The sequence below is a fragment of the Typopeltis vanoorti genome, chromosome 20 (assembly GCF_054136105.1).
Source record: "Typopeltis vanoorti isolate ZY-2024b chromosome 20, IOZ_Tvanoo_1.0, whole genome shotgun sequence".
Lineage (NCBI taxonomy): Eukaryota > Metazoa > Arthropoda > Arachnida > Uropygi > Thelyphonidae > Typopeltis > Typopeltis vanoorti.
The window spans coordinates 9,098,023-9,111,097 of NC_143568.1; the positions used below are offsets into that span (position 1 = coordinate 9,098,023).

The following is a 13,075-nucleotide window of genomic DNA, read 5'->3' on the forward strand; positions in this document are numbered from 1 at the left end:
TATGATATGGAGTGACAAATCATGACATCCTTTTCCAATCAGATGGATGGGTGTGGCAGATGCATGGGGCATGCCTTATCCCAGAGGGTGTCATCCTAACTGTGAAGTTTTCTGGTGGCAGAAATGCAGCTGGCTCTTGGTGCGGATTGTTAGTTGGATATTTGGTTGTGGTACCTAGAAAGTTGAACATTGACTTATATCCAATGCTTTCTAGATTATGGCAGTTTTATGTAATGAAATCATCTCTTTTTGTATGACAGTGCACCATATAATTTGAGGAAAATTATGTGGAAAACCTTGCCTGGCCTTGAAAGGTTTGGGGTTGATGTTCCAGATGAGGAGATTTATTCAGAGCTTGCAGGTCAAGGAGTGACAGATTTCAGAGCATCCCAACTTGTAAGGGTGGTCACCTGGTTCTGACCAGTAATATCATCCTTACTTTTGGCATACCCAAACCTCTAATATTGGTAAAAGCAGGATATCTAAGCTGTCTTATTAAGTTATATATCCCTAATCCACTAATACAGTGGTACCTTGAGATACGAGTGCCCCAACATACGAGTTTTTTGAGATACGAGTCGTCACTAGGTCGATTTTTTACCTTGAGTCACTAGCCTGCTTCGGTGACGTCACAACCACCACTCTGCTCAGATTCCCGAGTCTTGTGCGTCGTTCAGTACAGATGTTTACCTCACCGCAGAAGCATTTCTGTCATGTTGAGTTTTAATTTTGTTTTTTTTTGTTGTTTTTTTTGTATGTACTGTTATTTAGCTAATTTTTTTCGTATAACCATTAGTCTCAAGAAGGTGAGTGTAAAGAATAGTGGTGAGAAAAGGAGAAAGGTGATATTCATGGAATTAAAGCATGAGATAATAGACAAACATGAGCAAGGCGTATGAGTAATAGACTTGGCAACACAGTACGATCGCACTACTTCTACGATATGTACTATTCTGAAGCAGAAGGACTCAATAAAGGCTATAATTCCAGCTAAGGGTGTTAAAATTATTTCAAAGCTATGCAACTCTGTCCATGAAAAGATGGAGAACCTGCTGATTTTTTGGTTGACAGGGAAGCAGCTCGTAGGAGACACTGTGACAGAGACTATAATTTGCAAGAAGGCACGAACCATTTACGCAGATTTGCTGCAGTAGACCACAGATACTTCAGCACAGGATGCTTCACAAGAGCAGTGGTATACTGCTCGTATACCACTCAGAAAACCCCAGAGCCTTCAAGACACATAAGGTTTTAAAAGAAAAACTGCAGGTTATGTGGAGGGCAAACCCAAAGGCATGGGTCACCAGGCAGTTTTTTGTGCAGTGGGTCAACTTGGTCTTTGGTCCTGCCGTTAAGGAATACCTCGAGGTCAATGACTTACCCCTGCAAGCCCTTCTCGTCCTTGACAATGCTCCTGCCCACCCACCAAACCTTGAGGACAACATCCTCGAGGAGTTCAGTTTTATAAAGGTTCTATACTTTCCACCCAACACCACCCCTATCCTACAGCCCATGGACCAACAGGTGATCTCCAATTTCAAGAAACTTTTTACCAAACACATGTTCCGATGCTGCTTTGAGCTTATGGAGAGCACAAACCTCACCCTTCGAGAGTTCTGGAAGGACCACTGCAACATTGTCATATGCCTCAAAATTATTGATATGGCCTAGCAGGGTGTTACAAAAAGGACCTTGACCTCTGCATGGAAAAAGCTGTGGCTGAAAGGGACTTTGAAGGATTTAGACCTAAACAGGAAGTGCTGGAGGAGATTGTGTCCCTCGGAAAGTCCATGGGCCTGGAGGGGGATGAGGAAGACATCGAAGACCTTGTCGCCGCACATTCCGAGGAACTGACGATGGAGGAGTTGGCGGAACTACACATGCAGCAACATACGGAGGTTCTGCAGGAGATTGGTACAACTGCAGAGGCAGAAGAGGTTATCTCTTCAAGTGAGATAAAGAGTGTTGGCAATGTGGGAAAAAGTTTCGGACTTTATTGAAAAGAACGCCCTGAAAAAGTTGCAACTGGTCGTGCAGTGGCGCTATTTAATGACACTTACCTAACTCATTTCAGAAACATTCTAAAAGGGAGGAAGAAACAAAGCTCCTTGGACAGGTATCTATTGAAACGCCCTGCAGATGAAAGTGACGAAAGCATGGCAAAAAAGAAAAAAATGAAGTAAAAGAAAAAATTAATACCACATGCTAATCGGCTCCGCCAACATCTTTATTTCAGTAAATAGCTAGACCTGGATGATATCAAGTTTAAGTGAAAAGAACTTACATACCTTCACTATACGAATGCCAGAAAGGTGTGGCCATATATTATATTATATTATAATTAGATGAAAAGCCAAAGCTATTTTTTCTGGCGAAGTTAATCAAATTAAGGGGATAAAAATCCCTTATTATTTTACAGCCAGTATGCGAAACTCTAAGATCGAAAACTATGATCTAAGTGTTTCATGCCGAAGAACTATCGGCAAATCCAAACGTAAGTGACCGCCTGGTAGTACAACACCAAGGCAACTTGAAGCAAAGGTGGAGCAAGCTCCCTCACTATCCTTGATTTTTTCTCATAATGTAAAAACAAACAGCTCCTAGGAGATGTAATACTGCTTTACATTATGAGGAGAGGTCACTACCCAGACCGGTTTCAACCTTTTTTGAGGTCTCATCAGTGAATAGCTAGACCAATTTACATAATCTCCTCTTGGTTCCCATCCCCCTAAAGACAAAAGCTATCCTCTTTCTCTTTTTAGTGTCTGCTAAGTTTCTTATGAATGTCAACTTTTTTACATCAGACAAACTAAACGTTCTATGGTGAAAAAGGTTACAAGAACACCAATTTTACATTGTTAATGAGAAATCTGGCCTAGCATAACATGGAATTGATACCGACCACAATATCCTATCTTCTGAAACATGTTTACTCCACCAGTCTCACCACAATTTCGTGTATTCGTTTGATTTAATTCAAATCATACATCATTATTTTATTTTATTTTTGATCTAATGCTTCTATTACCACTTGTGTTGTTTTATTTATACCATTGTGCAGTTCTTACTATTTTAAATAATCCATTGTTCACTTTCTATCCTGTACTCCACTAGCCTTATACCACTGATGACCTGTAATTTTCAGGTTTAATACTTTATTTGTCCTTATCCTTGTGTTCATGTATTATTTGGTTCCAGATTTATGGCACAAGTATCTCTAAAACTTACTGCTTTTGAAGTCCTAGCCATTTGCCTGTCAGTAGAATTTCTTATTATGATATAGTCCATTTATTTACCACTGGATTCTGAGTTAAATTAAATCAACTATGATAATCTCATAATATATGCTACTCACTTGTATTCGTCAATAGATCTTAGTTTGCTTCCCTTCCATTCTTCCACAGCTCGTATGAGATGTTGTAGATATTTATCAAAGTGATAATTTTCCTTTGTTTTGCACTATATCCTCACAAGAACTATGCGTTCCTATATGGACTCCCACCTAGAAAATTGACAATGCTGACTGGAATATATTTTCCCATCTTACAAAATTTAATGCTGATTCAGACGTCTGAACAACTATCATATGTTAAGACATCAGAGTCAAAATCGTACTGAGATCCAATTTACATAATCATATAAACAAAATCATATAAACAATGTAAAAATTGTGTGGGATAAAATCCAGAAAATGAAGTGTCGATATAGAACACACCATTCATCTATTCTGGAATATAATGTATGTGTAGTTGCCAAACCCTAAACAATTGCAGACACTAGGACTTTTCTAGTCTCACAACTACTTTCTGTTCTGAATTTTTTGATATAGAAAGGACAACATGAGAAACAGTGGATAGGCATGCTTGTTCTAGACATAATATTCCATACTTTCTTGAATTTAGGGTTATGAAGAGAATAATATGCATTTTCACATTATATTTGCAATTAACAGTGTGAAATTATCTTATGTGAAATTATGTGAAAATTTCATTTTCTGCTCAGCTTAGATTACTTGAGAGAAAAGTTTATAATTTTTATAAAATTGTATTGAAAATTACTCACATTTTGCTTGACTACTTCTGTTTTATTCTCCATCCCCCCCTTCTGTTTTTTCAGGCACGATGTCGAGTACTTAAAATCCATACTCAAGAATGGCAGCCACCACTGAGTGATGAGTTTATTAAAGAATTATCAATGAAAAGTGTAGGTTATTGTGGAGCTGATTTGAAAGCTATGTGCACAGAAGCTGCTTTGTTAGCTTTACGAAGACACTATCCACAGATTTATAAGTCTCGTCAAAAATTAAAACTTGATATAAATTCTATTCAGGTAGGTGTTACTTTCATTAAATACTATAATTTTCTCTCTCTCTCTAACACACACACGAGGATGGGGAGCTATTTTGCTTGTATGTGCATGGTCTACACCTGAACACAATAAAAGTCCAACCTTAGACTTCTGCACCTAAAATGATGGTATGGTTGATAAAGATGCAGCTGTACTACATTAAATATGTTGCCTTTTGTTATCAGCATATTCCTACTAATTAATTACTCATTTTTTATTAATTTTTCTTATGGTTGCATTTTAAAATAATTTTTACTGATTTCACTTACTGATTTTGTTCATGCACTTACCCAGTTACCTAGACTGTTTTTTATTATGGGTCAACCTCTTATTTATTTTCTTTTCCATCTCCTTATTTAATTGCATATTAAATAAAATAAAACTATTTAGTTTTGTATTATTTTTAAAGCATTCTCACCATGGAAAATTGAAAACAAATAGAGCACTAGTACAGCATGGACCAGGATTTCAATAGATGAGAATATTTTGATGGATTAGACTACATAGAATTAGACATTCCCTTATTTTTTAATCACTAGTTTGTTTTATTATGTGCAAAAGCTTATCAAAAGGCTGATTTAATATCCTTAATATATGCTGTAGGGGTTGCTTCAGGATCAGACCCATATAACTGGCAGGAGATATCCACATAGCTTTTAAGAAACATGTAGAACCTACTAGGAATTCTGATGTAATATCCATTCCTCAACTTCATGTAGTGTGCTGTGTTAGTAAACATCCACAGTACACTGAACAAACAAGGATGGGCTGACAATTTGGAACTTAGCTGGCCAAATTGTATTCTGTTGGCTTAAACCAGAAACAAACATGATAATACAACATGAAATTTCATGCTAGCTGGTAATGGTGATTTGCCTGGTTAAACATAGACCCTATTGTTTTTCATTGTTCACCAAGGTGTGATCAATAAAAGGTCAGCTATAAAAGAAAAACATGTCAGAACTGAAGATAGGCACAAGTAGATGTGTCTGTAAGAAATATCAATGGAAAATAAGTTGAACTGGCAGAAAAACTGAAGAACTTCTAGATAGACATAATTGGTATAATTGAGACAAGGAAGACTAAAACAGGTGAATTCTTGCTACGTAATACATATATGACATTGTATTCTGGCAATAGTGATTAGGGGAAAGGAAGGAACTGTAGAAATAGCATTTAACATTAAACATGAAGAAAATTTGGAGAAAAGGGCAAAGCTAATAATAATGGTAGATGTCTGCAGATTTCTATTTAGGACATGGACTAATCATTACTAATGCCATGTTTCGACATAAAGATATGCACAAATTCATGTGAAAAGAATCGTATTGACTATATTATTGCTGACACCGATATGTTCACAGGATTTAAAAGAATACAGGGAATTTGAAATTGGAAGCGATAAGTTTTAAGCAGGATAAAAATGAATATATTGAAAAGAAAAATATTAGTATTACATGACACCTCTAAGGAGTCCACTGACTCATCATGGGAGGTCACTCTATTTTACTCCACTTCACACATATCTCACCATTTTCTACTTCTTAATTCTCCAACTAGACACAGTGATGCAAAATACGCAAGAACATATTTAAATATATTAAAAATATATTTAAAAAAATATTCAAAAATTAGACAGTTTTTTAGAGGTGAATAGTAGACTCATTTATACAAATATTATTCAACAAAAAATGAAGCATTTGAAAACAAGAATCTAGCCTTGAAGTGTCAGCAACAAACACTGAAGAAAACATTGGCTAGGAGGATAAGTCATGAAGTTTTTTTGCAAGGATAGAAAAATCAGAACTCCATGGCAGACACAAGAAATTAAACAATCAACTCTGGAAAAAGAAAAAAAAAGTGTATCAAAAGTTCCTAGCCAAGTAAGTTGGCAGATGCCAAGAAAGAGTACAGAGAAAAAAGAGCTAAACTCTAGGTAAATGAAGACTGTCTTAAACAAAAGTCTTGAGAAGACTGGTAAGAATATAGACCACAAATATCATGATGGTAACAAAATATTCTTCAGACTACTTAAGATTTGAAATGGAGAAAAGAACACTGTAACAGAGATCACAAGGTTATATAAAACCTTAATATTCTGGATGTTTGGAGTAATTACTCCAGCTTATTAAATGAGATAAGTAGTAATAGAACTGCGGTGGGAATTATTGAAGAAGAATGATGCAAGCAAGTGTACATATCAGTCCTTGAGGCAGAAAAGACTATCAGAAACCTGAAATTTGGAGAGCCATCTAGTGGATATTTCCCTGGAAATATTCAAATACATTGCTATATTTCCAGGGAAATATCCACTAGATTTTTCTAGAGTTTATTAAATTTTATTCATAATTCAGAGGGTTGAATTCCAGATCATTGAAGATTAATACATGCATGTTACAAGAAGATGTTAAGAAAAATTGTAGCAGAGAAACCTGTATGAGAACAAGCTAGGTTCAGTCCAAATAGCAGATGTCAGGATCATATTTTTACTTTAAGATATTTAGTCAAGTAATCAGAGGAGTATGACAAGGATCTGTAGTTAGGTTTTGTAGATCTAGAAAAAACATATAACAAGGTGCCAAGAGAAGCTCTTCAGAATGCTTGTAGTTGTATGACAAAAATGGAATATTGTACAGAGATATACATAGCATGCAATTTAGGCTACAAATCATCAGTTAGAATTGATAAATTTGATAGGGATGCACAATTGGAGATATCAAACTTAGCTCTTTGCTTTATGGAGTTCATGTTGTTTTCCTAAGGCAGTGCAAGTCCACAGGATTCTTTAACTCAGTAATGCCAGTTGTAACAAATTGGACATGAAAATCAATATGAATATCGTATTGAAAAGAAAAATATTAGTATTATGTGACACCTCTAAGGAGTCCACTGACTCATCATGGGAGGGCACTCTATTTTACTCCAATAAAAAAGTCAAAATTATGAAAATTGGAATGGAATACTTCAGACTTGCATTCTGAATAGAGAACCTATAGAACAAGCAGTGGTGCACTCAGGATTTAATCTTGGGGGAGCTGAGTTGAATGGATAAAAATATTTTTAATTCAAATTCAATAAAATTCATTAAGTGATTATAAAAATTTATTTAAAGAATAAAATCCAGTTATCTTTTGTTTTTACAAAGCTCTGGAATTACTTCAGTCGTGGTTACATTAATCTCTCTGTGTATATATATAGCAAAGCCAGTCCGTTCAATCGTGATTGTGTCATGGTAGATCTTAACTAGGTCTTTAAAAGGCATTAGTAGTAAATGACCTCTCACTGATGCATGTTGTTACCGGAAGCATTGCAAATATTTTTAATAAGTTATAGATGTTGGGATATATCATTTTGTCACACTTTGAAACTGCATTAATGGCATTTTTGTGTGGAGCTATTGCAAACGGTTTTTCAAATTTTTTATACTACAATTTGAGCTTGGGCAAACAAAGTAGTGATCGGTCCACCTGAGAACCACTTTGTTCGCCTTGTGTTCATAGCAGCCGTGATTCCCGAGAGCTATAAAGTATTATCAACTAATGTGACCGCAAATTCCTAAGTAGTATAGAAATAGAAGACATGACATAACATAAATAAAAAAATGAATTTTAATTAGGAAAAGATTTTTGGAAAATTTTCTAGCATTTTTTTCCCTTTTTTTTTTTTTTTCTCGTTTTTATTTGAAGGGTGTGCCTCCCCCACTGGGTGTGCCACTGAGAACAAGTAAAATATTTTCGTTTTTTAGGGACAAATTTTAGTGCACGTGTCATAGTAAATATGGAAATAGACAATAGAATAAACGAAGTTACTTGGCAAATTAACTTGGCCATGACAGACCAAGCCATTCACTCAACAGCAAAGATGGAATAACCAAAGTATACATATACATTATGATTTGTCAATGAAATTAGTATAAAATTGGTGATTTTTGCCTGTTTTATTGTGTTTCTTTCCTTAGAAAATTAGTGTTTTATGGTATGTTAGTGTAGATTTTAGTGTATTTAATATTTTACAACATATTTTTATTATCAACAATAAGTATAAGTTTAAAATGGTGCCAAAACACACACACACAAGAAAAGTAATGCTAAAAAGAGCATTACAGGCGAGAACAAGAAGGCTAGACCTACTAACGAGGTCATTGGAGATGTGGAGTAGGTTAATAAAAATTAATTACTCTCCAAAATAGTAAAATTAAAGCAGATCATTAGAGAGATGACGCAGTAATTAAAAAAGTCGAGAGGTGTTTAAATGAGCATAAGGAGAAAAAGAAAATTAAGCAGCAATATAAGAAACAGCAAATCAGGGAAACAGGCAAGTCAGGAAGTAATGGAAATCAGGTAAGTGCAAGTTGCAAATCTGCAAGTTGTCCATCTGTGTCATGCAGACTGCAGACAAGAGTATACTAAAGAACATGCAGGTAGATTATTATGTCTGTACGCAAATGCTTGGAGTATCAGAAACAAAGGGGTAGAGTTTATTGCCTTAGACAATACTCAACATTACCAGAGTTAAAGATCGCTATTATCAACATAAGAAGCTTGAATGGCAAAGAAATGGAGCTAGCTGAGGAATTAGATAAGTACCAGATCGACATAATAGGGGTGAGTGACTGAAACAAAAAAGACAAAAACTGGTGAGATCTTTTTGAGCAATAAATACAAAATGTTATATTCAGGTAATGACAATCAAGGAAAAGAAGGAGTAGCCATAGTATTCAACACAAAATACAAGGCTAATCTTCTTGAATGGCAGGCAGTCTTAAGTAGAGTCATGTGGGTAAATATTAGAATGGGGAATTGGACAATAAGACTTATTTGTGCCTATGAAGGGTAGAAGTGGAGGAATTTTTTGAGGCTTAAGAAAAAGCAGCTGACACAATGAAAAAGGAAAAGTTCGTTGTTGTTGGGGATCTAAATAGTAGAGTAGGAAATGATTGTGAGACATACAAAAATATTTTGGGAAATGGAGAAAAGAGCAAAGCTATTAATAATGGCAAATAACTGTTGGATTTCTGCTCAGGATATGGACTGGTTATTACTAACACCATGTTCCAACAAAAAATGTGCACAAATTCACATGGAGAGAAGAGGCAAGAAATAAGAAAAGTCTCATTGACTATGTTATTGTTGATAGTGATGTTTTATCCCTGGTGCAGGACACCAGAGTGTACAGAGGATTTGAAATTGGAAGTGATCACTATTTAGTCTTGAGCAGGATAAAATTGAATTTCACATTCAAAAGAATAACATGTAAGAAAGTTTTAAAGCGAATAAAAGTTGAGCAGCTCTCAGATGTGAACTGTAGACTAAAGTACACAAAGATTTTTGAAGAAAAAATGAAAGAGTTTGAGAACAGAAATGAAACCTTGGAGATTCAGTGGGAAGCCTTGAAGAAAGCCCTGATTTATTCGGCTAGAGAGGCATGTGGTGAAGTTGTCTGCAAGGATAGAAAAATTAGAACTCCATGGTGGACACAGGAAGTTAAAGAGGCAGTGAAGGAAAAGAAGAAAGCCTATCAAAAGTTCCTGACAAATAAGTCAGCTTGTGCTCTTAGAGAATGACAATTAGAGTAGCGCTCTCATAGTACCCATATATAAAAAGGGAAATAAAACTGAATGTGAGAATTAAAAGAGGTATTTCCCTACTGAGTGTTCCTGGCACGATCTATGCAAGTATACTTGAGAAACGGTTGAGAAGAATTGTGGAAGAAAAGCTTGGTGAAGAACAAGCTGGATTCAGGCCAAATAGAGGCTGTCAGGATCAGATCTTCACTTTACAACAAATAGTCGAGAAAGCCTGGGAATATAACAAAGATCTGTATTTAAGTTTTGTCGATTTTGAAAATGCATATGACAAGGTGCCAAGAGAGAAGCTATTCAATACGCTACAGTTATATGGTGTCAATGGGGCATTATATCAAGCAATACTTCGTCTTTATTTGAGTTGTAAGTCAGCAGTTAGAATTGAAGGAAGTACAGGAAGATGGTTTAATGTTAAATCTGGTGTGAGACAAGGATGTACATTATCCCTTCTGTTATTCATTATCTATATGGATCACATTATGAAGGAAAGTGGTATTAAACATGATATCAAAATTGGAGATGTTAGATGTTAAATCCGCTACAAGTCTGCAAGATTCTCTGACTAAATTGAATACCTGTTGTAATAGATATGGTATGAAGGTCAGCAATAAAAAGATAATGAAAATAGGCAGAATCATTGAAAATGTCAACTGTGTTGTGAATGGAGAACCTGTGGAACAAGTAAAACATTTCAGCTACTTAGGCACGATTTTTACTGAAGATGGTAAATTAAATATAGAAATAGACAACAGAATCAGCAAAGCTGGTATGGTGGGAAGTCAATTGAATAAATTCACATGGAATAAGAGAGAAATTAGTCGGAACACTAAATTAGCTGTATACAAGACAGTGTTCAAACCAGTTTTAACTTATGGATCTGAGAGCTGGGTCAGAAGTAAAACACTTGACCAAAGACTAGAGACCGCAGATATGAGAGTCCTGAGAAAGATTAGAGGCGTGAACAGATGGCATCAATGGCAATATCATATTAAAAATGAGGATATTAGGAAAGAACTCGACATTGTCAGCATCCAGGAATGCGTTAGCAGAGCTAATCTCAGGTGGTATGGTCACTTAAACAGAATGGGCAAAGAAAGATTAGCAAAACAAGTTTCTCTGCTAGGTTGGCAGCAAAACGACCCAGAGGAAGACCAAGATATAGGTGGATTGATACGGTATAAAGTGCCTTGGAATATAAGAGCTGATAATGTTGAAGCCTTGACAAGTAACAGACTGATTTGGAGGAAAATTGTAGATAGGAAGTTAGTAATGATGTAATTTTTTTCATGTAGTACTATCAATAGGAGAGGAGGGGGGGGCAGTGCTGCTAATGATATCAGTTAGAGTTGAGGCCTATGATTGCAGTACTATTACTACTAACAGTATTTCATCTGGCAGTGAGTTTGAAACCATCTGCTGTGAGGTGAAATCTAACAAGATGAATTACATAGTGGGGTGTTGTTACAGATCTGGTGGATTGGTAGTGATGAAGAAATGCATCACCAAATAGACAAGATGAGCGTAAAAAGAATAAGCATAATGGGAGACTTCATCATCATCAAATTCCTGCCATGTAACCTCAAGGGGTGTACAGGATGTGATAGTACTACATGAAAAAAATTACATCATTACTAACTTCCTATCTACAATTTTCCTCCAAATCAGTCTGTTACTTGTCAAGACTCCAACATTGTCAGATCTTATATTTCTATCATCTAAGGCACTTTGTACCGTATCAATCCACCTATATCTTACAACTCAAATAAAGACTAAGTATTGCTTTATATAATGCCCATTGACACCATATAACTGTAGCATATCGAATAGCTTCTCTCTTGGCACCTTGTCATATGCCTTTTCAAAATCGACAAAACTTAAATACAGATATTTGTTATATTCCCATGCTTTCTCAACTATTTGTCGTAAATTGAAGATCTGATCCTGACAGCCTCTATTTGGCCTGAATCCAGCTTGTTCTTCACCCAGCTTTTTTTCCACAATTCTTCTCAATCGTTTCTCAAGTATACTTGCGTAGATCTTGCCAGGAACACTCAGTAGGGAAATACCTCTGTAATTCTCACATTCAGTTTTATTTCCCCTTTTTATATATGGGTACTATGAGTGCTCTACTCCAATCATCGGGGATTTTTCCCTCTGTCCAGTCATTCTGAACTATGCAGTGCAGCCGCTGTAAGACTTTTATACCACCATACTTCAGCATTTCTGGTCGAATATCATCTACTTCTGCTGCGTTTCCACATTTCAAGCCTTTGATGGCTTTTTCTACTTCAAGTATGGATATGTATTCCTGACTGCATGCCTGGTCAGTGTTTTTTACCAGTGTGCTGTTATCACTGCTTGTTTCATTTAGCAGTTTTTCAAAGTAATTACTCCATACTTCAAGGATATCTTTTTCTTCCGTTTTCATGTCACCTTCATCATCTCTAATTCCTTTTACAGCATTCTTTCCTCCATTCCTAAGCTTCTTCAACAACCTCCAGAATATTTTGCCACCTTCTTCATATTTATTTTCTATATTCTTGCCAAAGTCCTCCCATGACTTTTGTTTAGCTAGTTTTACACAGTGTTTAGCATTCTTGCATTTGTCTCTGTATTCTCTAAGAGCACAAGCTGACTTATTTGCCAGGAACTTTTAATATGCTTTCTTCTTTTCCTTCACTTCCTGTGTCCACCATGGAGTTCTAATTTTTCTATCCTTGCAGACAACTACACCACATGCCTCTCTAGCTGAATCAATCAGGGCTTTCTTCAAGGCTTTCCACTGAATCTCCAAGGTTTGGTTTCTGTTCTCAAACTCTTTCATTTTTTATTCAAAAATCTTTGTGTTCTTTAGTTTACTGTTCACATCTGAGAGCTGCTCAACTTTTATTCGCTTTAAAACTTTCTTACATGTCATTCTTTTCAATATGAAATTCAATTTTATCCTGCTCAAGACTAAATAGTGATCACTTCCAATTTCAAATCCTCTGTACACTCTGGTGTCCTGCATCACGGAGAAAACATCACTATCAACAATAACATAGTCAATGAGACTTTTCTTATTCCTTGCCTCTTCTCTCCATGTGAATTTGTGCACATTTTTATGTTGGAACATGGTGTTAGTAATAACCAGTCCATGTCCTG

General features: G+C 35.8%; 1 protein-coding gene across 1 annotated transcript in view; it reads left to right on the forward strand.

The window, feature by feature from the left end:
* LOC150095219 (ATPase family AAA domain-containing protein 2-like) overlaps positions 1–13,075 on the forward strand; it is a 538,448-nt gene that overhangs the window by 231,082 nt on the left and 294,291 nt on the right. Inside the window, exon 12 of the mRNA XM_090410622.1 lies at positions 4,117–4,329. Within this exon, the coding sequence (XP_090266748.1) occupies positions 4,117–4,329 (213 nt within the window). The remainder of the gene's footprint in view (positions 1–4,116; positions 4,330–13,075) is intronic.